The sequence below is a fragment of the Barbatula barbatula genome (genome assembly GCF_947034865.1).
Source record: "Barbatula barbatula genome assembly, chromosome: 21".
Taxonomy (NCBI): Eukaryota; Metazoa; Chordata; class Actinopteri; order Cypriniformes; family Nemacheilidae; genus Barbatula; species Barbatula barbatula.
Window position 1 is genome coordinate 21,357,085 of NC_136784.1, and position 24,386 is coordinate 21,381,470.

Below are 24,386 nucleotides of genomic sequence, written 5' to 3' on the forward strand. Positions count from 1 at the left end.
ATTGTCTCCCCAAGTGAGTATGATGGGAAGTAGCAACCCGGCGTTGGAAGGTGAAGCAGCGCGTGTTACTCCCGTTACAGTCCTTCCTTGCCTGTGCGGGACTTGGCGTTTCCCGAGAGCTCGGGACAGGCTGAGCGAAAATGACCCCGCATTCCACAATATAGACAGCAACGCTCTCTGAAGCGACGGTCTCGCTCTGAAGGAGACAGTCGAGCCCTGCCCAACTGCATGGGCTCAGGAGAATCTTGAGGTATCGTTAGCATTTGGAGGGGAGCTGGGCTGGCAGACAGTGTAGAAACAGACTGGCGATGCAGGTTTCTTTCCCTCAGGCGATTATCTAGCCTGATTGCTTGGTCAATGAGTGCCTCGAGATCACTGGCAGGTTCTCTGATAGCCAGGTCATCCTTGATCGCCTCAGATAGACCGTTCAGGAAACTCACCATGAGGGCCTCGTCGTTCCAACCACTCCCAGCCGCCACTGTCCGAAACTGTATGGCATATTCAGCGGCACTGCCGTTAGCTTGTCGAAGGGTGAGAAGTATCTTAGAGGCTTGCCGAGGGCCGATAGGGTGGTCAAAGACTCTTTTGAACTCCTCTTCAAACATAGCATAACTAGAACAGCAGGACGCCTGTACCTTTCAGACCGCTGTTGCCCAGGAGAGAGCCTTACCAGAGAGGAGGGTGATAACGTACGCAATCTTGGCCCGATCTGAGGGGAAGGAAGATGGCTGTAGTTCAAATGTGAGAGAGCATTGAGTCAGGAACCCATCACATGCACGGGGATCACCCAAGAAGCGTTGAGATGGAGGTAAGCAAGGTTCAGCCAGAGATAACATTTGAGAGGAAGGGGTACAGGGGCAGCAGCAGCTGGAGTGGAGGGCAGAAGGTCAAAGATCTGACGAATCGAAGTCATGAGGTCGCCGAGCACCTGTGAGTGTTTAGCCATCAATGTCTCTTGCTGTGCTAGGGCTGTCTCATGGCGCTGAACTGTAGACTCATGCTGTGCAACTGTGGAAAAGAGTTCTTGAGATTTAAGCGTCTCCGGGTTCATTATGTGGCTTGGTTATTCTGTCACGGCCGGGATTAGAACTCGGGTCTTTGGTGCGAAAGTCCTAGATTCCACCGCTTGACCACAGGAGGGGTATGAACCCAATAGTCACACGTTGCACTGGTCTTTCAAAAAATAAGTTTATTAACAACAAAAGGGAAAAAAGGGCAAAAAGACTTTCTTCCTGTTACTCACGAAAAACAGAAACTCAGGAACAGGTTTGAATAACATTAAGAAATAAAATTCTGGAACAATCCAAAAACACAAAATAAAGTTCTTTAGAGCAATAGCAGACTTCTGGCAGTCACAGGCTAAGAACCAACAATAACCAAGCAAGGATGGAGAGTACCAGACCAGCTTAAATACTTAGCACAAAACGAGACACAGGTGAAATCAATAACACAGTTAACCAAAAGGCACTTGTGTAGCCATGAGTCCAAGGGGGACCTCTAGTGGCCAAAAATAAAAACATAAGGCAAAATCTCTGACAGATGCGAAGGCTCCGAAGAACAAAAGGTGAATGAATGAGCACGCCGGCTCCCCTTTTATACCCGGATATCCGGGGGCGGAGCCCGGCATGCAAATTCCATTCGCCAATTTCATTGGCCTTTTCAAAATAGTCAGAAGATGATAGGTTCTCAAGGGCGAACCCCATCTGTCAGTTCGACACAACGTCGAGAGACCGACAGAAAGGGAACTAAACAATGCTCTGGACACCTTTGTCTCAATAGTATGTCCTGAACTTTTCTTCATAAGGTCCTTAAAAGTTTGCACAGCCCGCTCAGCTAGACCATTTGATGAGGGATAATACGGTGCAGAGGTTACATGGGTTATTCAATTTCTAGACATGAATGCTTTACACGCGTCACTCACAAAACACTGTGCATTATCAGACACCATAATTTCAGGAATGCCATGTGTACTTAAACTATTCCTAAGGCACTCAAGAGTCGAAGCTGTTGTTGCTGAAGGTACAGGATATGCCTCAATCCACTCTGAATGGGCATCAACTAAGATTAAAAAAATTTCCCCAAAACTGGACCAGCATAATCCATATGGACTCTTCTCCAAGGCTGTCGTGGCCACTCCCACGGATGAAGTGGTGCACCTACAGTGGCTTTTCTTTGTTCTTGATACACAGTACAGTCTTTTACTCTACCCTCAATGTCAAAATTTGGCCAACACAGATAACTCCTGGCCAGTCCTGTCATCCTTGACACACCTGGGTGAGACTGATGTAACTGTTCCAGCAATCCAGAACGTCCTTGCTCTGGATGTAACTGTTCCAGCAATCTAGAACGTCTTTGCTCTGGAATGACAATACGGGCTCCCCACAGCACACACCCGTCTTGAACACTGAGTTCCTACTGTCTTTTTTTATAAGGTGCAAATTCATTTGAATTACTGTGATCAGGCCAGCCTTTAAGAACATACTAACGCACTCTAGCGAGAACAGGATCTCTGGAAGTCCAGTGTTTGATTTACTCTGATTTGGTCAAAGGACTTACAAGGCTGTCCACCATCTAGACATGATCCTCTTTTATTTCCTTCTCCAAAATCAATGGACATGGGAAACAAAAAAGAGCATCAGCATTTGCATTGTCCTTGCCTGCTCTGTAAGAAATTTCATACTCATATGCCCCCAACATCACTGCCCATTGTATAATTCTTGGAGAGGTCATCTGGGGCACCGCTTTCAATTCATTCAATAGACTGAGTAATGGCTTATGGTTAGTACAGATCACAAATTCACGTCCGTAAAGATATTTATGAAATTTCTTTACTCAGCTAACCCTTCTTTTTCTAGCTGGGAGTAGTTTTTCTGCCATTGAAAGTCTGCGTGATACAAAACCAATGGGCCTCTCAGTTCCTTCAGGCAAACGATGTGCCAACAAAGCTCCCACACCGTAGGCTGAAACATCACAGGAAAGTATTAGGTATTTTTTTTCATCATAGTGTACTAACACTCTGTTAGACTGAAGTAACTCTTTGAACTTCTTAAAAGCTTTTTCTTGTTCCCAGTCCCAGATATGCTTACAGCTATGTAAGCATGCTTACAGTGGCATCCACTTTATGTCCCAGGAAATTAACTTCCTTTTCCAAGAATTTACACTTTCCCCGTTTTAATCGCAAACCACACTCCTCCAACCGTTACAATATGCTTAAATACTCCTGATCGTCTCGTCCTGTCAGCAAGATATCATCCAGATAGACAGTCACCTTTGAAATACCTTTTAAAACCCCTTCCATTGTTCTCTGGATTGCTGGACTGGAACTAACTCCAAAAGGTAAACGAGTATACGTAAACAATCCTTTATGGGTATTCACAGTTACATACTGCTTGAAAGTTTCATCTAAGGTAATCTGTTGATATGCATAACTCATGTCTAATTTACTGCATTTTTGCATGTGCAAATGGGCACGCCATCTTCCCATTTATACCCGTATGTACGGTGCGGAGTCAAGTCAAGTCAGCTTTATTAATATAGCGCTTTTTACAATTTTCATTGTTACCAAGCAGCTGTACAAGAAAACATTGACTATAAGTAAAACATAAAAGGTCTGGTGTGCCATCCCATTGGCCAAGTTCATTGGCCTTTTCCTTGACATTTATTCATGTAATCAGCAATCATCATTACATGTCTTGAGACAGTAACACCCACCATGATGCTTGCTCCATCTTTTGCTATGCCAACCAAATTTGCTATATCCAGTGCATTAGCTTGCAAAAAAGTAAATTACGGCATCCACAATTACATTAGCATCTGCATCCAAAAGTTTGGCCAGTCCCAAGTAAGTGCTCACAAATCAATTGTGTTTCTTTGATGCAAAGTAACTTGCTTACAGAAATGGTGGTTGTTTCGTCTTAGTAAAGGGAATAAGGTGAGTTACCAATGTCCTGTCGCAGTTCATCTCTAAAGTATTCCGCCAGATCTGACTTGATGAAAGCCAAACATTTGGTTCTGTGCTTCTTGAATGCTGCGATCTCATCCTTCAGTATGTCTGATAATTCATCCACGGCATTAATTGATGTGTGGCAAGCAATTTATGTTGCTATCAGGAGTTCACATCAAATGGATGTGTTAGCTTTATTCAAAGTGAAAGACTTAACTGAGGGCAGAGATCGCATCTTGTGCTTTTTAGTTTTGGCATGGTCCTTCAAATCGTTTAAGTGGGACCTTATGTCCGTGTTACAGAATTTGTAAAGAGCTTTGCTCTCTGCGTTATCCATGGCTTCAGGTCTGAATCACTCTCCCACTCCTTTCTGTAACTTTTTTGTATTTTACCCACTTAGACTTCGGCATATTGATTCTTCTTATTTACTGCTGAGTGTTAGCTGCTTCTTTTTCTTTGGCGGTTGGCAAACTAGTGCTGGCCGCTATCACTCATGATTGGCTTAAAGCGCAGGGGCCACAGGCTTTCCTGCGAGCTGCGTCAAGACAACACAAACAGAAGCCAAGTGGGCGAATTAAGTAAAGTCACGATTACTAATTGGATGGAGTACTTGCACACTTGGGTTTTGTTAAATAATTGCTGATCAGATGTATGTTTCAGAGCCGCCCAACTGATCCCAAACTCTCCCAAATTTTGTCCACCTGCCCAGGGGTCTCATTTATAAAACTGTGCGTAGGATCCTTACTAAAAGTGTACGTGCGACCGAAAGCCAAAAATAGCGTACGCAAACAAAAATTGAGACATCAAATGCACGCACACCTGCACGCAATTGTCCATTTATAAATCACAGTCTACCTGATAATTTGCGCACGTGAAAAAAATCAACATCCCGCCCTTAACCCGCCCCTTTTCAACCATATATAGCCCATGCAAATCACCTCATGAATGGCCGTGCATCTTAATGAGCAAGAGGTTCTGTATGCGTGATAATAGCAGCAATGGAAACTAAGGGGAAAAAGAGAAATTTCACAGATACAGAAATAGAGGTTCTTGTGACTGAGGTGGAGGAAAGGAAATTTATTTTGTTTGGTAGCCATAGTCCCCTCCTTGAACTGCCACCTTAACGTGGTGGAGGGGTTTTAGTACCTGAGTGACCCTAGGAGCTATGTTGTCTGGGGCTATATGCCCCTGGCAGGGTCTCCCAAGGCAAACAGGTCCTAGGCGACGAGTCAGACTAAGAGTGGTTCAAAAACCCCCATATGATAAGTAAGATTTTAAGGACCGTGACGTCGCCCGGTATGGTGCAACCAGGGCACCACCCTGGAGCCAGGCCCGGGGTCGGTGCTCGTATGCGAGCGCCTGGTGGCCGGGCCTTTCCCCGTGGGCTCACCACGTGCGGGAGGGATCATAGGGGGTCGGTGCATAGTGGATCGGGCGGCAGTCGGAGGGGAGGGCCTCGACAACCCGATCCTTGGACACGGAAACTAACTCTAGGGACGTGGAATGTCACCTCGCTGGCAGGGAAGGAGCCTGAGATGGTGCGTGAGGTTGAGAGCTTCCGACTAGAGATAGTCGGGATCACCTCTACGCATGGCTTGGGCTCTGGAACCACACTCCTCGAGAGAGTATGGACACTTCACCACTCTGGAGTTGCCCATGGTGTGAGGCGGCGGGCTGGTGTGGGTTTGCTTATAGCCCCCCAGCTCTCCCGCCATGTGTTGGAGTTTACCCCGGTGAACGAGAGGGTCATCTCCCTGTGCCTATGGCTCGGGGATAGGTCTCTCACTGTTGTTTGTGCTTACGGGCCGGACGGCAGTGAAGAGTACCCGACCTTCTTTGAGTCTCTGGGAGGGGTGCTGGAAAGTGCTCCGACTGGGGACTCCATCGTTCTACTGGGGGACTTCACCGCCCATGTGGGTAACGACAGTGACACCTGAAGGGGCGTGATTGGGAGGAACGGCCCCCCTGATCTGAACCCGAGTGGTGTTCAGTTATTGGACTTTTGTGCTAGTCACAGTTTGTCTATAACGAACACCATGTTCATGCATAAGGATGTTTATCAGTACACGTGGCACCAGGACACCCTAGGCCGCAGGTCGGTGATCGACTTTGTGGTCGTTTCATCTGACCTGCGACAGTATGTTTTGGACACTCGGGTTAAGAGAGGGGCGGAGCTGTCAACTGATCACCACCTGGTGGTGAGTTGGATCCGATGGCAAGAGAGGAAGCTGGACAGACTCAGCAGACCCAAACGTACTGTAAGGGTCTGCTGGGAATGTCTGGCCGAGTCTCCTGTCAGAGAGATCTTTAACTCCCACCTCCAGCAGAGCTTCAACCGGATCCCGAGGGAGGCTGGAGATATTGAGTTCGAGTGGACCATGTTCTCCACCTCCATTGTCGAAGCAGCTGTTCAGAGCTGTGGCCGTAAGGTCTCCGGTGCCTGTCGAGGTGGCAATCCCCAAACCCGGTGATGGACACCGGAAGTAAGGGAAACCATCAAGCTGAAGAAGAAGTCCTATCGGGCCTGGTTGGCTTGTGGGACTCCTGAGGCAGCTGACTTGTACCGGCAGGGCAAGCGGACTGCTGCCCGGGTGGTTGTGGAGGCAAAAACTCGGGCCTGGGAGGAGTTTGGTGAGGCCATGGAGAAGGACTATTGACTGGCCTCGAAGAGATTCTGGCAAACCGTCCGGCGCCTCAGGAGAGGGAAACAGTGCCCTACCAACGCTGTTTACAGTGGAGGTGGGCAGCTGTTGACCTCAACTGGGGATATCGTCAGACGGTGGAAGGAGTACTTCGAGGATCTCCTTAATCCCTCTGTCACGTCTTCCATTGAGGAAGCAGAGGCTGAGGACTCAGAGGTGGACTCTTCCATCACCCAAGTCACTGAGGTAGTCAAGAAACTCCTCGGTGGCAAGGCACCGGGGGTGGATGAGATTTGCCCTGATTACCTCAAGTCTCTGGATGTTGTGGGGCTGTCTTGGCTGACACGCCTCTGCAGCATCGCGTGGCGGTCGGGGACAGTGCCTCTGGGATGGCAAACTGGGGTGGTGGTCCCTCTTTTTAAGATGGGGGACCGGAGGGTGTGTTCCAACTACAGGGGGATCACACTTCTCAGCCTCCCCGGGAAAGTCTATGCCAGAGTACTGGAAAGGAGAATACGGTTGATAGTAGAACCTCGGATTCAGGAGGAACAGTGTGGTTTTCGTCCAGGCCGTGGAACGCTGGAGCAGCTCAACACCCTCTACAGGGTGCTGGAGGGTTCATGGGAGTTTGCCCAACCAATCCACATGTGTTTTGTGGATTTGGAGAAGGCATTCGACTGGTCAATCTACGTTCCTACTCTCACCTATGGTCATGAGCTTTGAGTCATGATCGAAAGAACAAGATCCCGGATACAGGCGGCCGAAATGAGCTTCCTCCGCAGGGTGGCTGGGCGATCCCTTAGAGATAGGGTGAGAAGCTCGGTCACCCCGGAGGAGCTCGGAGTAGAGCCGGTGCTCCTCCACATCGAGAGGGGTCAGCTGAGGTGGCTTGGGCATCTGTTACGGATGCCTACTGGACGCCTTCCCCGGGTTAGGTGTTCCGGGCCCGTCCGACCGGGAGGAGACCCCGGGGAAGACCTAGGACACGCTGGTGGGACTATGTCTCCCGGCTGGCCTGGGAACGCCTCGGTGTCCCCCCGGAAGAGCTAGAGGAAGTGTCTAGGGTGAGGCATGTCTGGGCATCTCTGCTTAGACTGCTGCCCCCGCGACCCGGCCACGGATAAGCGGAAGAAAATGAATGAATGGTAGCCATAGTATTGGCGTCACGAACAAAAAAAAAGGGTGGAATGGCAGCATGTGACTGCAGCTGTGAAATGCAGTTGGTTCAGCTAACCGGACGGTTCCCGAAATAAAAAAGAAGTGGTCCGACTTAAAAGTGGGTGCAAAAAAAAGGCTTGCCAGTCACCGACAGAGTGTGTCTGGGACTGGTGGGGGTCCTGGGACGTCCGATCTGTCCCCCTTGGATACCCGGCTGGCTTCTATAATTGGAGAAACCAGTGTGTGCGGTTTTCTGCCTGACACGGAGGGAGACACAGAAATGGTGGAAACAGGTAAATAATTGTATTGCATTAGCACAATTAAATAAAATATAGCACAATAAGTAATTGTGGTATTGTTTTTCCAGAGGATATGGGAGCACAGGGTGGCGAGGAGACTCCCAGTGCTGAGTCTGCAGCAACTATGGAGAGTCCGGACTCGGAGGTCCCAAGCAGGAGCGCGTCCAGACCCCATGGCACGGTTGGAAGTGGCCGGGTGTTAACGGAGGCTGTCCTTCAGACACAGAGGGACACTATTGACGCAAGTACGGTTATAGCAGATGAGCTAAAACAAATAAGGGTTGTTTTGGGCGACATTGCGTCTACATTAAAAGATCTTGTTAAAAAGGGCATCATTGTAACACATTTGCGCGGCACTCTGAGGGTTTGGAAATAGGGTGAGGAGCCAACGTCTCAGGGGGTAACCACTGTCACCTACCAGTATAACAGATTAATTTTACATTAGGCTTTAACCGTTAGAAAACAGACCATTATTTAATTTTCACTTACCAAGAAGCCACCCATCGCGCACAGCACCTGCCTCAAGTCTATTCCCTACACTGCTGTGCACTACAATAAACGAGTCATGTGTTGAACCAGGCCATCGAACCACAACGTTTGTAAAACTCATGTTGGCCTCACAAACAACTTGCACATTTATGGAATGCACATGTTTTCGATTCACATAAATGTACTCGTTCTCATATGGAGCCCTTATAGCAATATGAGTGCAGCCAATTGCGCCGATTACATTTGGGAATCCGGACATTGCTGCAAATTGCCTTTTGATATTGGCCTGTTCCCCAATAGTGTAAGGAAACTTTATGTATCGATTTGTCATTTTAATAATCCCTTTCAAAACAGCAGGCATTAAGAAGCTCAGTGATGGCTGTGAAATCCCAGACCTATGTCAAATTAACAGAATTATAAGTTTCCACATCAAGCTTTGCGCAGGAAAAAAATGGTATCATCATATTGTTAACTTGCCTATCGGCTAACTCCGGCTGCTAACTCCCGGTTGCCAAAAATCCTAAAACTGACAGGACTTGGGATGGTACCGGGATGGCGCGGTTTCGTCTAGTTTGCCTTTGTAATGTTGGCCCCAATTCAGCACACAGATCCAAAAGCATGGCTCTAGGGAATCTAAATCGGCTTATTAGCCAGTCATCATCCTGGCCTAGGAAATCTTTGCGGTCTCTAAACACCCTTTCCTTCCTAAGTCTGCCATTGGCATAGTCCTCCAGCAATGCCAGCGCATCCATCATGCCGTAGATGCAGGGGTTTCACCGTAGGACTTGAACGTGATATTACATACAAACTATTCCTATAACAGCCTTGTTATTGTTACAGTTTAATTGTGGAATTGATGGCACGTATTTCATTTATTTTGCCCACTAGGTTTTTACAGACAACCATAGAAAGCGGATGTTTATATAGTACTGCTCAGTAATGACATATGAAACTTTAGACATTGTAATGAAATTAGTTTCCCATAAAGCTGTTTTGAATACTGAACTTGTGTGGAATAAATTCAAACATACCTGTTCTACGTACAATAACGATGTCAAGATTAAATAATGTAGTGTTTAATCTCGAGCAATAGCATGTGTGACCTAACGATTTGTAGTATTTTTCAGTTTGTTTGTGGGTTATAGGGCTCTTATGGTGGAAGTAGAGAGTCAGTGTATGAAGCTACAAAGTTGTTGAAAGAGCTCTTTAAGCCGTAAGACTACAGTTCTGCATGGATTAACTTCTGGTTATTTATTACTGATTGTGTACAAATTGTGACTGGACTTTGCTCCATGTAAACATATGATTAACAGTTTACACATCCTTGTTACACATCCGGAATCCCTGTGCGTCATATTTGAAAGCTACTCATTTGACTTTGTTGTTGCAGTAAATTTACTCAGGAACAGTTTAATAAGAGGTTCACAGGAGGAGACTTTGCTGTTTATGTGTCATATATGGGAAAATATTATCACAATAAACAATGACATCAAATCGAGCAAACATTAAAATATTAGCACACATTGTAAAAAAGTAGTGCAAAATGTGACAGTTCCATCACTGCATGTCTCTCTGAAAATAACCCTAAAGAAAATTAAGGTTTTGGGGGGCTTAAGGGCAGTAACCATAGTTTAAAGCAGGGGTCCCCAAACCTTTTTCTATGAGGGTCAAATTCTTTCTTTCTTTAACAGGGGACGGTCGGACTGTAACAGAAAATGACATGGGCAAGAGTACCTACAAGTATTATTGTGGAGATTGTAGTATGACTTAAAATGTATTTATTATGACTCCAAATGCTTGAATAGTTTATTATTTTGTTATGCACCGTAAAGACAAATGAGCATTACTTGCAATATGTAGCAGCCTATTACAAGAGCATTATTATTACTTTCATAATAACTTTTTATTATACGCCCCGGTTAAGTTTATACATGATAAACATACACCACCACCTTGATGACCGATTCCCACTTCAGAACTTTGCAGCTGAGTGCTTGTTTGTGTCTCAGGCAGTGAACTGGTAACTGGGGGGTGAGACCTCTAGCCTCCATTTCTCTATTAATTTGTCCGATAAGCCCCATTGATGAGCCAGTCGTGCTAGGAGCCCTTTTAATCATGATCCTGGCCAGCTAAGACCAGTCTAGACCCAAATCTTCCACTGTTTGGCACACTTTACCAAAAATATCCTCCCCTGTCACAGTGCATTTGAGACTTTGCAGGACTGCAAATTCCTCGAACACTTCAAAGTTTGAGCTATCTCCGCAAAGAAAAATTAGCAGCTGTGCTGTGTCCTGCACATCATTGCTCTCATCTAGTGCTAATGCAAAATGTGCAAACTCTTTCACTTTCTCCAGCAGCTGGTCATATACATTTTTCCCCATTTCTTTCATTCGTCTGGAGATTGTACTTGCAGAGAGACTCACTGAATTTAAGACATCTTATTATCAGAGCAAATCTCCTCTGCAACAGCATTCATTCTTTTCTTGACAAACTTGCTGAATGGCCTACCACTGACTCTAAATCAGTCATCGAACGGAAGACTGGTTAAACTGGGTTTGGCTTAAAACACATTCTGCTTAGCTGATAGAGCACTTTTTAGTTTTGACACTTTGTCTGCTCTCATTAGGCTTTGCAATCTTGCAAACTCTCTGTGGTGGGCTTTATACTGTCGGATATGAAGTCAAATTTATTTATACAGCGCTTTTGACAATTTTCATTGTTACAAAGCAGTTGTACAAGGAACGTATTGACTATCAGCAAAACATATAAGGAAATAGTTTGGGGCAAAAAATATATTTACATGTATTCATTTGGCAGACGCTTTTATCCAAACCAACTTACAAGTAGTTTTTTACAGTGTCACATTCCTGCAGAGCAATTCACGAGTTTGCCCTCGCTGATAAACAGCTCCTTGCTGGGATAGATGGTAAAGCATGGGAATGACGGTTATGCATATTTGGCGTGTTGTGCAGGGAGTGGGCTCCGAGCTCGCCGGATCTATCCGAACCCGGATAGCACTCTACCCTGCTCAGAGCAAGTGCTCCGGGCTCGGAACCGGCTCGAGCCCAGAACACTCCCGAACTTTGTTAATAAAACATCATTCAGGGGTAAGGTGTCTTGCTCAAGGGCACTTCAGTTATGACCTGCTGGAACTGAGATTCAAACCGGCAACCGTCTGACCACAAGCCAGACAAAAAATATGTTTACCTTATAATGAAATCATTTGAATCGATGAGCGCCCCGTAACGTGATCTGATCATGTTCCCAGAGTTCCCCACGACAGCACAGCTCCTACAGCGATCGGGACTGCTGTCCCAGTAATGAAGTTTATCTGGGAAATGAGCAAACAAAACCTCCACCACTTCTGTGTAGTCGGCTACATTTGACTCGTTTTGCAGACTCTGCAAAAAGAAAATGACCTTTTTGAGAGCTACATGTGTTATTTTACAGCAATGTCTTATTTATAACAATAAAAAATTAAGATGAAGTGATATCACTCATTATAATTAGTTGTCTTGAACTTGCGGGTATATAAGGTATTCTTTTTGTTTTCCTTTATGTTCTTGCCTCACGTTGCTTGGTGTTATTCTCATGCCCTCTTGGGTTGAGGTTTGTAGCTGTACATTCTTTGTTTCCTCCCGTTGGTACAGGGATAGTAAGATTTTAGTTTTTTGTGAACTTTTCAGATTATTATGCCTTATTATGTGCTGTTTACACTGAGTTCTCATTTACATTTATATTTATGCATTTGGCAGATGCTTTTATCCAAAGTGACATCCATTGTATTATTCTGTACTTTTGTTTCTAAGTAAGTGCAATCCAACCCATGACCTTGGCGTGATCTTACTGAGCTACAGGAAAGCTATGCTGTGCTAACATTGCTTGTACTTAATCATGGGTGCATGTGTGAAGGGTGTGGTTTATCATTAATTTTAAGTTTGCAACTGGCTAATCGAGTTGCGACAGGCGTTGATCAATTCATTTGCCATTTTGCACTCACCCGCCACCACCAGAAAGTGTCGAAATCCACAGCGCTGTTTTTTCGGTTGAGAAGAACATGAGCTGAGCTGTTGTATCGCTGAGAAAACCAGAGATTCCCCTCAGAATCCATCCCACAATTACAGGTGCAAAGATCTGGAAAATGTCGGCTTAATGTTGGGTAGAGCATAAAACCACACACAATGATGAAGGCAGACACGATGATATGCCGAATGGTTCTGTCTATAATCTTCATTATGCTGATGTCTTTTTCTGAAAGAGAGGTTTTTACATATTTAACACATTTCCTAAATATTCAATGAAATATATTTCTTTAATAAATTATGACATTATAAAAGCACAACTATTGTCTATATTTGTATAAAACCCAAGTGTATCATTAAATAATAGAGGGCAGTTACCTGTAATGAAAGAGTCTAGTCTTCTGTGAGCTTAAATGAGCTCCAGACTGAGAGTTCAGCTGCTTTATTTCTAAAGTGGGAACAATGGATTAGCTGTAAGGAATATGAAGAAAATTGTCATCACAACCTGTCAACCGCACAACTGTGTAACCGGTTTGACCTGATTCTGCACACGCCCTCATTCACACACAAACACAGACACATGTTAGGTTTCTATACATTGTGGGGACTTTCCATAGGCGTAATGATTTTTATACCGGACAAACAGTAAATTCATCTTGACATCTTCAAATAACACGGCAAGAAATTAATGTTTGACCAATTGTGTAATTTCTGAGTGATTTTACATTATATTTACCACAGTCATGATATTCCTACAAAATACCTGAAAAGTATTAAGTATTCATAGGAACATTAGTAGCCTATGTGGGAGTATTAGTAAAATGATCTGAAACCACATTTATCCAAATATTATTGTATGCCAATGAATTATGCAGATGATTTGATGATTTAATGTTTCAATCATTATACCTGGTCAATGATTATTCACAAAAATGCACTTTTTCATATTAAGCATGTTTAAGAGCACATTTTAACACTGTGCAGCAATATAAAATCCAGTAATGTCAGTGAGACCTAGAAGCCTGAGGCCTAAAGTTTAATAAAGTTCAGAGGATAAGGCACAGAAAACCTTGGTACTTTACACTGACTATTGTAACCAGTGCCGCCACTCCCACCACGTGCATCATGCGCTGTTGCGTAGGGCACCAAGTGCTGAGGGGGCACCAAAAATAGCAAAAAAATAAATTTGTCAGAGACATATGCGCATCACATATGATTTGAATGAGTGAAAATGTTTGCGGTTAACAAAAGCAAATTCATTCTCAGATGGTGCCTTTATTGCAACATGGGTGCAGTCAATAGCACCTCTTACATTTAATTTACATTGGGGAACAGGCGATTGCTGCAAATTGCATTTTGATGTTGGTCTGATCAGCTTGCCTGTAAGGAAAACGGATATATCGGGGTGCCATCCCGTATCCCATGTGTGTCAGGTCCCGGGTTTGATCTCCCTTCACTTTCTCACTCGCCTTTCCATGTGCACAGCTGATGCGGCTTGGCAATCAGCTGAGTGGCCCAGCAGCGCACAGCTGTTTCTTATTGCTCTCATTATTTTCCTCCCTTTATATTCCTCTCTGTTTGTCTCCTTCGTTGCTGTTGCATTGTGTTAACGTCTCGGTTACGTATGTAACCTCCGGTCCCAGATGGAGGGAACGAGACGTTGTGTCGACAGAATGGGGTTTGACTTGAGAACCTATCATCTCTGACTGACTTGAACAGGCCAATAAAAAATTGGCGAATTAAATTTGCATTCATTCACCTTTTGTGCTGAGGCCTGAGGATCGTGCCCCGACTGCTGCAGCGGGCGGCCAGCGTTGTGGCATGAAGGATGGTCCCTTTCTGTCGGTCTCTCGACGTTGTGTCGACAGAATGGGGTTCCTCGGAAAACGCCACAGCACTGTGCCGCGTCACAATCTCCCGCGAAGCGACGCTGACTGGCTATCATGAATTGTAACCTTCCAGTGGAAGGGAAGGAGTCCAGAGCTTTCTTAAAAAGATGGGAGCCCCTTCCACCGGCCGTCACAGACGGAGGCCTAGTTCTCTTAACAGCGAGAAGCCACCCGGCACCGTAAGGGCCACTGGGAAGCGCCATTCCCCCCTGAGGGAACGCGCTACGGAGACCACTTCGTACCGCAGGGAGGAGCTTAGTGGAGATCCACATACGGTCTCGCCGGATAGGGGAGAGCACGTGGGAGACATGCGGACACGAGAGGGTGTCGCGAGCAGGTGAAAGTACACCTGGGAGAGGTCATGGGCCATCGTGTGAGAGCCATTCATGAGAAGACATCAGACAGAACCGCCCTGTGGGGTGGTTACTACGTGTGGAGCACTAGGCCTTGTTAGAGCCACTGCTAGAGCTCAAAAACTGGCCAAGGGAGGCAGGGCTGCTCCGCCCGGCCCGCCCCCGAGGAGTGCTTAATGATGGATGGAATGCCTACTCTTCGCCCAAATGGGGGGAAGAGGAGAGGCTAGAGAGCGCCATGTCCCACCTGGGGAGGGGCGCTATCGCAGGCGTACGCCCACCGGCTGCTGGTCTTACCTGGTGGTGTCCTGTAAGACTCGGGCTGATACCGGTTCCACACGGAGGCTGTAGAACCTAGCGAAGGTACTGGGCGTAGCCCAACCCGCAAATCTACATACGTCTGCCAGAGAGGCGCCCTGAGCCAGTGCCCACAAGGAGGCCACACCCCTGGTGGAGTGCGCCCTCACTGCCAGCGGGCACGGGAAATATTGTGATCGGTAAGCCGTAGTGACCTCTGTTTGGAGACAGCCCTCCCCTTGTGCTGACCTCCAAAACAGACAAATAGCTGCTCAGAGCTCCTGAAGCTCTGCGTGCGAACCAAGTAGAGGCGCAGAGTGCGTACTGGACACAACACGGAAGGGGTTGGGTCTTCCTCCCCAGAAGGGAGTGCCTGCAAGTTCACCACCTGGTCTCGGAAGGGAGTGGTGGGAACTTTTTGGCACGTAGCCGGGCCGGGGTCTCGGGATCACATGATATTGACCGGGCCCGAACTCTAGGCAATCCGTGGCCACGGAGAATGCTTGTAGGTCCCCTACCCTCTTGATGAAAGTGAGCGCCACTAGGAGAGCCGTCTTCATTGAGAGATGAGAAAGAGCAGCGTCTCCGAGGGGCTTGAAGGGGGGCCTCTGGAGCCCCGCCAGGACCACATTAAGGTCCCAAGAGGGTACGGAGCGCGGTCGAGGTGGATTCAACCTTCTTGCGCCCGTCAGAAACCTAATGACCAGGTTGTGCTGTCCCAGAGACTTCCCACTAACTGGTTCGTGATGAGTGGCAATAGCGGCTACATACACTTTCAGCGTAGAAGGGGAGAGATTGTTCTCGAGTCTCGTCTGCAGGAAGGACAGCACGCTCCCGATCGATCATTCCCGTGGGTCTTCTCTGCGAGAAGATCACCAGGACGAGAAGAGGCGCCACTTAAATGCGTATAGCCGCCCCACAGGTCCACCTGTGCCTACCCGAACTGCACCCAAATGAGCTGAACTGTGCGGGGGTGGGGCCCCCACTCTCCGCGGGGCGTAGACTGACGAGAGAGCGCGTCAGCTGTCTGGTTCAGGTCGCCCGGGATGTGAGTGGCTAACAGGGACTTCGTCACCTGCTGGCTCCACAGGAGGAGGCGTTCGGGCGAGTTTTGTGTTAACTGCCGCGAACGGATGCCACCCTGTCGGTTGATATACATGGTCCGACCGGACCAGCACGTGCTTGTCCTGCACGAGGGATCGAAACCTCCTCAGTGCAAGTAGCACCGCCAAAAACTCTAGGTGATTGATATGCCAGCGCAGGCGGGGGCCCGTCCACAGACCCGACACTACGCGCCCGTTGCACACAGCACCCCAACCCTGCTGGGAGGCGTCCGCCGTCACCACGACGCGCCTTGATACCTGCCCAAGAGGGACCCCTGTCCATAAGAGGGTATTTGAAGACCACGGGGTTAGGGTGATGGCGACATGCCTGCTGCCAGTGTGCCATGCAATCCAGGGAACTCGGCTCTGTAGCCAGTGCTGTAGCAGTCTCATGTGCATCAACCCGAGGGGGACCACCCCCGCCGAGGACGCCATGTGTCCTAGGAGCCTCTGAAATAGTTTCAGTGGGACTGCTGGTTGCTGCTTGAAGTTCTTCAGGCAGCTCAGCACCGACTGGGCACACTCGGTAGAAAGGCGTGCAGTCATAGAGACAGAGTCGAGTTCCATACCGAGAAAGAGGATGCTCTGCACGGGGGAGAGCTTGCTCTTCTCTCGGTTGACCTGTAACCCCAAACGGTCTAGGTGCCGGAGCACCAGGTCCCTGTGTGTACACAACAGATCTTGCGAGTGTGCCAAGATGAGTCAGTCGTCGAGATAGTTGAGTATGCGCACCCCCTGCTCCCTGAGGGGAGTGAGGGCGGCCTCCACGACCTTCGTAAAGACTCGTGGAGACAGGGACAAACCGAATGGGAGGACGCGGTACTGATATGCCTGTCCCTCGAACGCGAACCGCAGGAACGGCCGGTGACGAGTGAGAATGGACACATGGAAGTACGCGTCCTTCAATGCGAATGCCATGAACCAATCCTGACACCTGACGGACGTCAGGATGCGCTGCTGCGTTAGCATCCTGAACGGCAGCTTGTGTAGGTGCTTGTTCAGGTCCAAGATGGGGCGCAACCCGCCACTTTTCTTGGGCACAATGAAATATGGGCTGTAAAAACCCGGAGTACATCTCGGCCAGAGGGAGGAGCTCGATCGCCCCCTTCGCCAGAAGGGTAGCGACCTCGGCCCGAAGCACGGGAGCATCTATCCCTCCCACTGAGGTGAAGAAGATGCCCCGAAACTTGGGTGGGCGCTTGGCGAACTGAATCGCATAGCCGAGACGGATCGTTCGCTCTAGCCACCGTGCTGGTCTAGGAAGAGCCAACCAGGCTCCCAGGGACCGAGACAGGGGGACCAGAGGTTCGATCTGAGTCATTGCCCCCGTGGGGGGTGGTTCGATGGCTGGCAGTACGGCTCCCTCGCCGTGGGGGGGACCCCAGGGAGGAGAGCGGCTCTGCCGAGGTGCCTGCCGGGCGATATCGCGGCACACCGCACCGTCTGACTGAGGGTGCTGGTGGCCACTGAGAGTTACACCCAACCGTGTGTCTCGCCGGAACACAACGTGGGGTTGCCGAGCACCGTCCTGCGGAGGGTGAGAGCGGCTGTGAGAAAGACCCAGGGAGAGAGAAAGCTCTTTTTGTGAGAATGTGGGCACCAGGCCCTGAAAAGGGCCCGGCTGGTGTTGCTTGGACGGGGCAGGCATCGTCCCAGTCCGAACCTCTAGCGATGTAGTTGCTTGGGTCGGGCCCGGTGAACTCGATCTCCCTGGGTTCACCCCGTCAGGAACGCGTCTGCTTCCGCGGAGGTTGGTGACGGGATGGTGCTCTCCTCTTCAACGTCCTTCTCCGGGAGGCCGCCTGTGCAGGGGGCGCTGGAGCCGGAGTCTGAGTCGGAGAGGGGCGGGGAGCAGACGCCGCGTGGGACCTCGACGGACGATAGGCAGCCGGGTCGCGGCGGGGCAGGATATGTTTAATCGCCTCCGTCTGCTTCTTTACAGTCGAAAACTGCTGGGAGAAGTCCTCGACCGTATCACCAAACAGCCCACCCTGCGCGATGGGAGCGTCGAGAAAGCAAACCTTCTCAGCGTCCCGCATCTGCGCAAGGTTCAACCAAAGGTGTCTCTCCTGGACCACTAGTGTGGACATCGTACGACCCAGGGCTCGCGCCGTCACCTTCGTCGCCCGAAGAGCGAGGTCAGTGGCAGTGCGGAGTTCCTGCATAAGCCCCGGGTCGGACTTTCCCTCGTGCAACTCTTTCAACGCCTTGGCCTGATGGACCTGCAGGATGGCCATGGCGTGAAGAGCCGAGGCAGCTTGACCCGCAGCATTGTAAGCCTTCGACACCAGCGATGTCGAAAACTTACAAGCCTTGTAAGGGAGCCTTGGTCGATCTCTCCAGGTGGCAGCTGTCTGCGGGCACAGGTGCACCGCGACTGCACGTTCCACCTGAGGGATGTCGACAGCCCTTAGCTGCCCCGTCATCGAGGGAAGTAAGGGGGACCGAGCTAGTCTGACGTGCACGCGCCGAGAAGGGGGCGTTCCAGGTCCGACTGAGCTCCTCATGCACTTCCGGGAAGAATGGTACCGGTGCCGACCGTGGCTAAGAGTCACGGCCGGCCCCAAGATACCACGTATCCAACCGCGAGCGTTGGGGAAGAGGCGGTGCGGTGCACTGCAGCCCAATACTCGCGGCGGCCCGGGAAAGCATGGTTGACATCTCGACGTCCGCTTCATCCTGAGCTCGACCTCCCGGAGGAGGAAGCTCCAAGGAATCGTCGGGGTCGGATGCCAAGAGGTCGCCCTCCGATGCTGCAAGCGACATTTCATCGTCGTCACGCCCCGTGTCCGAGTACGTGACGGAGGAACAAGGCGGCGTACCGCCTCTTCCGGGACGTTCAGACGAGCGAGGCGGGGCGTGAACGGTCATGATTAAAACCATTATTATTTTGAATCTGCATTTGAGTCCTTGCCTTCTGTACCTGACAGAACGCAACAGCCAGTAATGGATTCAGCGGATTCATCTCCTTTTCGTTCGATGCTGGAGAGACAAGGGGTCTTGTTGAGCCATCACCAAGAAGGCTTAGTCGCTACCGGGCAGACTCTTGAGACGTTGTCCCTCCAGGTAGCTGACCTCACGACCCGGATGGAACATTTCCAACTTTCTGAGCCCCCTGTCGTCCCCGCCAGCTCGCAGCGAGCCCACGAACCCCGCATAAACAACCCTCTTCCATTTGACGGTGAGCCCACCTTATGCAGAGCCTTCATTATTCATTGTGAAGTTGTTTTTTCTCTTCAACCGATCACATACGCCTCACAGAGAGCTAGGGTGGCGTTTGTCATTTCACTTCTGTCTGGTCGTGCCCGCGATTGGGGCGCGGAGTGGTGGATAGCCCACTCCGGTGTTCAGGTCAACTTTGAAGACTTCATGGAGGAAATAATTAAGGTGTTCGATCGCTCTGTGTTCGGTAAAGAAGCCTCCAGACTCCTAGCAGCTCTCCGGCAGGGGAATCGATCCGTAGCAGACTACGCCATCGAATTTCGCACTCTGGTGGAAACCAGTCAGTGGAACCTAGAGGCACTTTCTGCACATTTTCTCGAGGGGTTGGTCAGTGACATTAAAGACGAGATTTATGCTTGTGATCCTCCGGGGCGGTCAGATGATCTCATTGCCCTGGCTATTCGGCTCGATGCCAGGATGGAACTGCGACGCCAGGTTAGGACCTCAACCAGACCTTCACTCACATTTCCGTCTCTCAAGTCCCCTGCGGTGGCTTTCACCGATAACACTGATGCTTCGGAGCCCATGCAGCTAGGTAGGCTGCGCCTTCCGGCCAAGGAGAAGCTTCGTTGGCTAAATGAAGGACTGTGTCTCTATTGCGGGGGCCAAGGTCATCAGGCTTCTACTTGCCCGCTAAAAGCCAACGCTCGCCGGTAGATAGGGAGATCCTGGCGAGCGGTACTTCAGTCTCCCCCTCCAGCTGCTCTCGAACTCTTCTTCCGGTGACACTCAGTTGTGGCGGCTCTTCCTTTAACGAGTCAGCGCTGTTGGAATCTGGGGCAGAGGGCAATTTTGTGGATGATTAAGAGGGGTCTTCCTATTCGGCAGTTTCACCCACCCATGACTGTCCGTGCTCTTGATGGCAGAGTTCTGCAGACAATAGACTCTCTCACCGCTCCCTTGAATGTGGTCACATCAGGTAACCATAGGGAGGAGTTTGAGTATTTTATTTTTATTTCCCCCGCAGCGCCCATAGTATTTGGTCATCCCTGGCTCTCCCGCCACAATCCGTCCATTAACTGATCCACCGGTTCTTCTCTCAGGATGGAGTTTATTTTGTCATGCCCATTGTCCTGTTTCTGCTTGTTTCCCCCTCTCTTCCCTTCCTCCATTTCAGGAGGAAAAGGTCGATCTATCCCGGGTTCCTGTGGAGTATCATGATTTGAGAGCGGGTCTCAGCAAGTCCCGGGCCTCTTCTCTTCCCCCACACCGACCCTACGACTGTGCCATAGATCTTTTCCCCGGTTCCTCTCCACCTCACGGACGGCTTTTCTCCCTGTCAGCCCCTGAACGGGTGGCCATGGAGAAATATTTGAGCGAGTCTCTTGCAGCCAATATCATTCGTCCCTCCTCATCTCCGGTCGGTGCAGGGTTCTTCTTTGTGAAGAAGGATGGTTCGCTTCGCCCCTGCATTGACTACAGAGGTCTGAACGACATAACTGTTAAGAATCGGTATCCGTTACCACTTATGTCTTCAGCCTTTGAACTCCTGCAGGGGGCGAAGTTCTTCACAAAGTTGGACCTTCGCAACGCTTACCATCTGGTCCGGATAAGAGAGGGGGACGAATGGAAGACAGCCTTTAACACCCCCACGGGGCATTTGGAGTATTTGGTTCTTCCCTTTGGGTTGTCTAATGCTCCGGCTGTTTTCCAAGCACTTGTTAACGATTTTCTTCGTGACATGATCGACAGGTTCGCCTTTGTGTATCTGGATGGCATTCTTATATTTTCTTCTTCCCTCCAGATGCATGTCCGTCATGTCAAACAAGTGCTCCAACGGCTGCTTGAGAACCAGCTGTACGTCAAGATGGAGAAATGCTAGGTCCATGCCCGGTCAGTTTCGTTCTTGGGTCACATCATCTCGGATGAGGGAGTTCGCATGGCACCCTGCAAAGGTAAGGGCCGTCTCCGACTGGCCGACACCGGTCTCCCACAAGGGGGTTCAACAGTTCCTGGGTTTCACAAGTTTTTATCTGCTGTTCTGGAATTTTCTTATTCCTTAATCAAGGTGAGTTTTTTTAAACACTTTAGACAAATGCAACACACAGAGAGCATGAGTTACTTTGCAAAGTAGTTTTATTGACATTCAGTCTGCATCAAAAGACATATGCAGAGTGAAGGCCCCTTCCTGTTCATTTACAGGGGCTTTTATATGATCCCAACATGACACCCCTTCTTCTCCCCTCCCTTGAGCAAGAACGTATCTTTGGTAACACAAATGTGTCGCCATCCCTTATCTTTACCAGAACCTCTTGGTCTTTGCTCAAGGGCAAAGGAGCTGAGTGGTCTGCCACGTAGCAAAACATTTCTCAGGAATTTAAGAACAACAAGATAGACAGACTTGAATCAATTTTTACAGAGATTAGCATGAAGAAACCCACGTCATTAAAATTTCCATCACATTCCCATCTTTTATCATATATGATAACCAAACTCATGATGCCTCAACCTGTAAAATGAGCACTGCCCTTTCTCCAACAGATTTCATAGGCCATTGTCATCGTACTCCCTAAATTCCCCTTCCGTGAGATCGATGGTCTGCATCATGAACCTTTGTTCAATTGCAGCCATGCTCCTTAATAGTATTTTATTTAAACACTTTTGAAAACAGTAAATTAAACATGGTAACATAATTATAAGAAATAATAATCCCACTAGAATGGGTAATGCCACCTGCATCAGCCACGCCCCTCAACCTTGGCTATTCCACCATTTCAACAGACTGTTAGTCATATCATCCGGTTCCCTGATTGCATTCTTCATGTGTTTTATAATGTCTGTGACATTATCAGCATAATCCGGAATATAGAAACAACAACTGACCCCGAGCATTTTGCACACACCGCCTTTCTCTGCCATAAGCATGTCTAAAACTAATCTACTCTGTAAAACTACTTCCCTCATCTGTGCCATCTCCTCGCTCAATAGACCCAAAGCTTTCTCAGTCGAGTTTGCCAATGCTAAAACCTGCCAAGCCAATCCGTTCAATTTTGTCATGCTTAAAGCTCCACCAAGACCTCCAAAAATATTCCACAGGACAATGCCCTGTGGGGACGTCCAGGGGTCCATCAGCCATGCTCCTTCATAGGTACTGGGCATGCTGTCAACGTCGAGCAAATCCCTTTTTTCTCTGATTTTTCTAGGTGCGTAGGCAGCTGCTCCTATGGACAGGAGAGCTGGATAACAACAGCCTGTCCATTTCATGGGCAGTCTGTGGAATGCTCTTTCCCCACAGACCCATACTACGCCACTTAGGCCTACCTCGTCCTCTGAGAACGGGCAGGTGAAATTCCAACTATTAAAAGAACAATTTGGTTGGTTGTCATTGGTTTCCACTATGTTTTTGCATTCTGATGTTCCTATGAGTGGCCCCCCTTTCGCTCTACACAGGCAAACATGCCCTACCCTGGGGTGTATATTCAGAGGCCTGGTGTCAAAACTGATGCTGTACTTACCACCTGGTTCTTTGCAGTCTGTCTTTCGTGCCGCCTCTGCTTCGTTGGTGCTGTTTGCAACTGTCAACAGGGTGGTGGCTTTGCAGGGTAATTGACCCTTCAGCCTTCTCTCATCCTCTAATCTCAGAGGACTAACTTTCCAAGCCTGCTCGAGTTGCATACACCACCAACAACTGTCATTCACTCCTACCTCTTTCTTCTGCATCAGAGCCAATGCACATGCCTTATTGCCTTTGCATTGGTATATTGCCTTTCTCATATCTATGTTCGATTCTCCTGGATCTATCCATGTCCTAGCCTCTACTTCCTGTGCCTCTTTTTCTGCCTGCTCTGCCGCCTGAAAATTCCTTGGCTGTACTGATATTTGAACCTTCTGACCTGTGTCTTTCCCCTTTGTTGACCACATACACCAGTATTGCCCTGCATCTTCCATCGTCAGATTCCATATTCTTACTCTCATCTGTGGGGTTCCTCCCCTACCTTCATATTTTAATTTGTCTGAGTTAGAGTTAAGGTTAAAATCCCTCTTTTCCCTTTGTATTTCACCATCCCGGGGGACATAATGGCCCTCATTTTCTAAATCTATTGCCTTGTCGGCCGCCACATGTGATCCATCCGGTTCCCATGTTGTGGCCACCACATCACCTGAGGTACAAGCACCTCGACATAAATACATATTCGTTCCCCAATAATTAGCAGAATTGGGGTCCCACTGTCCCTCCCCATACCATTTTACAAACCCCCTGTATATAGGATCACACAGAAACCAAATGCTTTTCCCTTCTTCCCATCTAATCTCCAATGGCTCGATGCGTCCCGACTCGAACAGTTGATTCCCCTTTGCGAGCTCCAACAGCGCCGCTCCTCCTGTCGCTTGAGTCAGCATGACTACTGCGAAGAGTCATTTGGATTCCATGGTGATGGGCCTATGGTTGGGGTTGCCACTCCTTGGACACCTTTTTGCAGTGGGAGGCGTTTATCCACGTAGCCCTCTCCGCTACTTTCACCGCGGTGTGTGTGATCAACAACACCTGGGAAGGTCCTCTCCAATGTCGGCTTTTCCACGACTTTCTCCTGAAATCCTTAACCACCACGAAGTCTCCCGGCTGGAGACTGTGTTATGGTTTGTCCGCTCCGTCTGCTACTGCCCCTTTGACCTGCACAGAAATTTGCGAGAGCAGAACACACATTTGTTTACAGTACGTGAGCAAACTGTTTTCGGAATGGGTGGTGACTCCGGCCATTGCCTCAGGGTTCCACCCCACTCTCCCTGGCCTTCCATATAGGATTTCAAAAGGAGACATATTACATCGTGTTCTTACTTGCATCCTCATATACATGAGTGCAATAGGCAAGGCCTGAACCCAGTCTAGGCCTGTTTCTTCCCCTATTTTTCTCAATTTTGCTTTAAACGTACCGTTTTCGCGCTCGACGGCGCCCCCTGATTGTGGATGATAGGAACAGTGTTGGGTAATGTTTATTTTTAGGAGTTTTCCTACAGAGGCCAATGCCTC

The 24,386-nt window shown here is 48.8% G+C and overlaps 1 protein-coding gene across 1 annotated transcript in view; it reads right to left on the minus strand.

Annotated features, from left to right (window-relative positions):
- The window catches only part of LOC306910328 (CMP-N-acetylneuraminate-beta-galactosamide-alpha-2,3-sialyltransferase 1-like), a 29,633-nt gene extending 16,540 nt beyond the window's left edge, over positions 1–13,093 (minus strand). Inside the window, exons 1-3 of the mRNA XM_079484807.1 lie at positions 12,932–13,093; positions 12,532–12,782; positions 11,739–11,932 (exon numbers count right to left, since the gene is read on the minus strand). Coding sequence (XP_079340933.1) covers positions 11,739–11,932; positions 12,532–12,765 — 428 coding nt within the window. The 5' untranslated portion in view covers positions 12,766–12,782; positions 12,932–13,093. The remainder of the gene's footprint in view (positions 1–11,738; positions 11,933–12,531; positions 12,783–12,931) is intronic.
- Between the last annotated feature and the right edge of the window lie 11,293 nt (positions 13,094–24,386).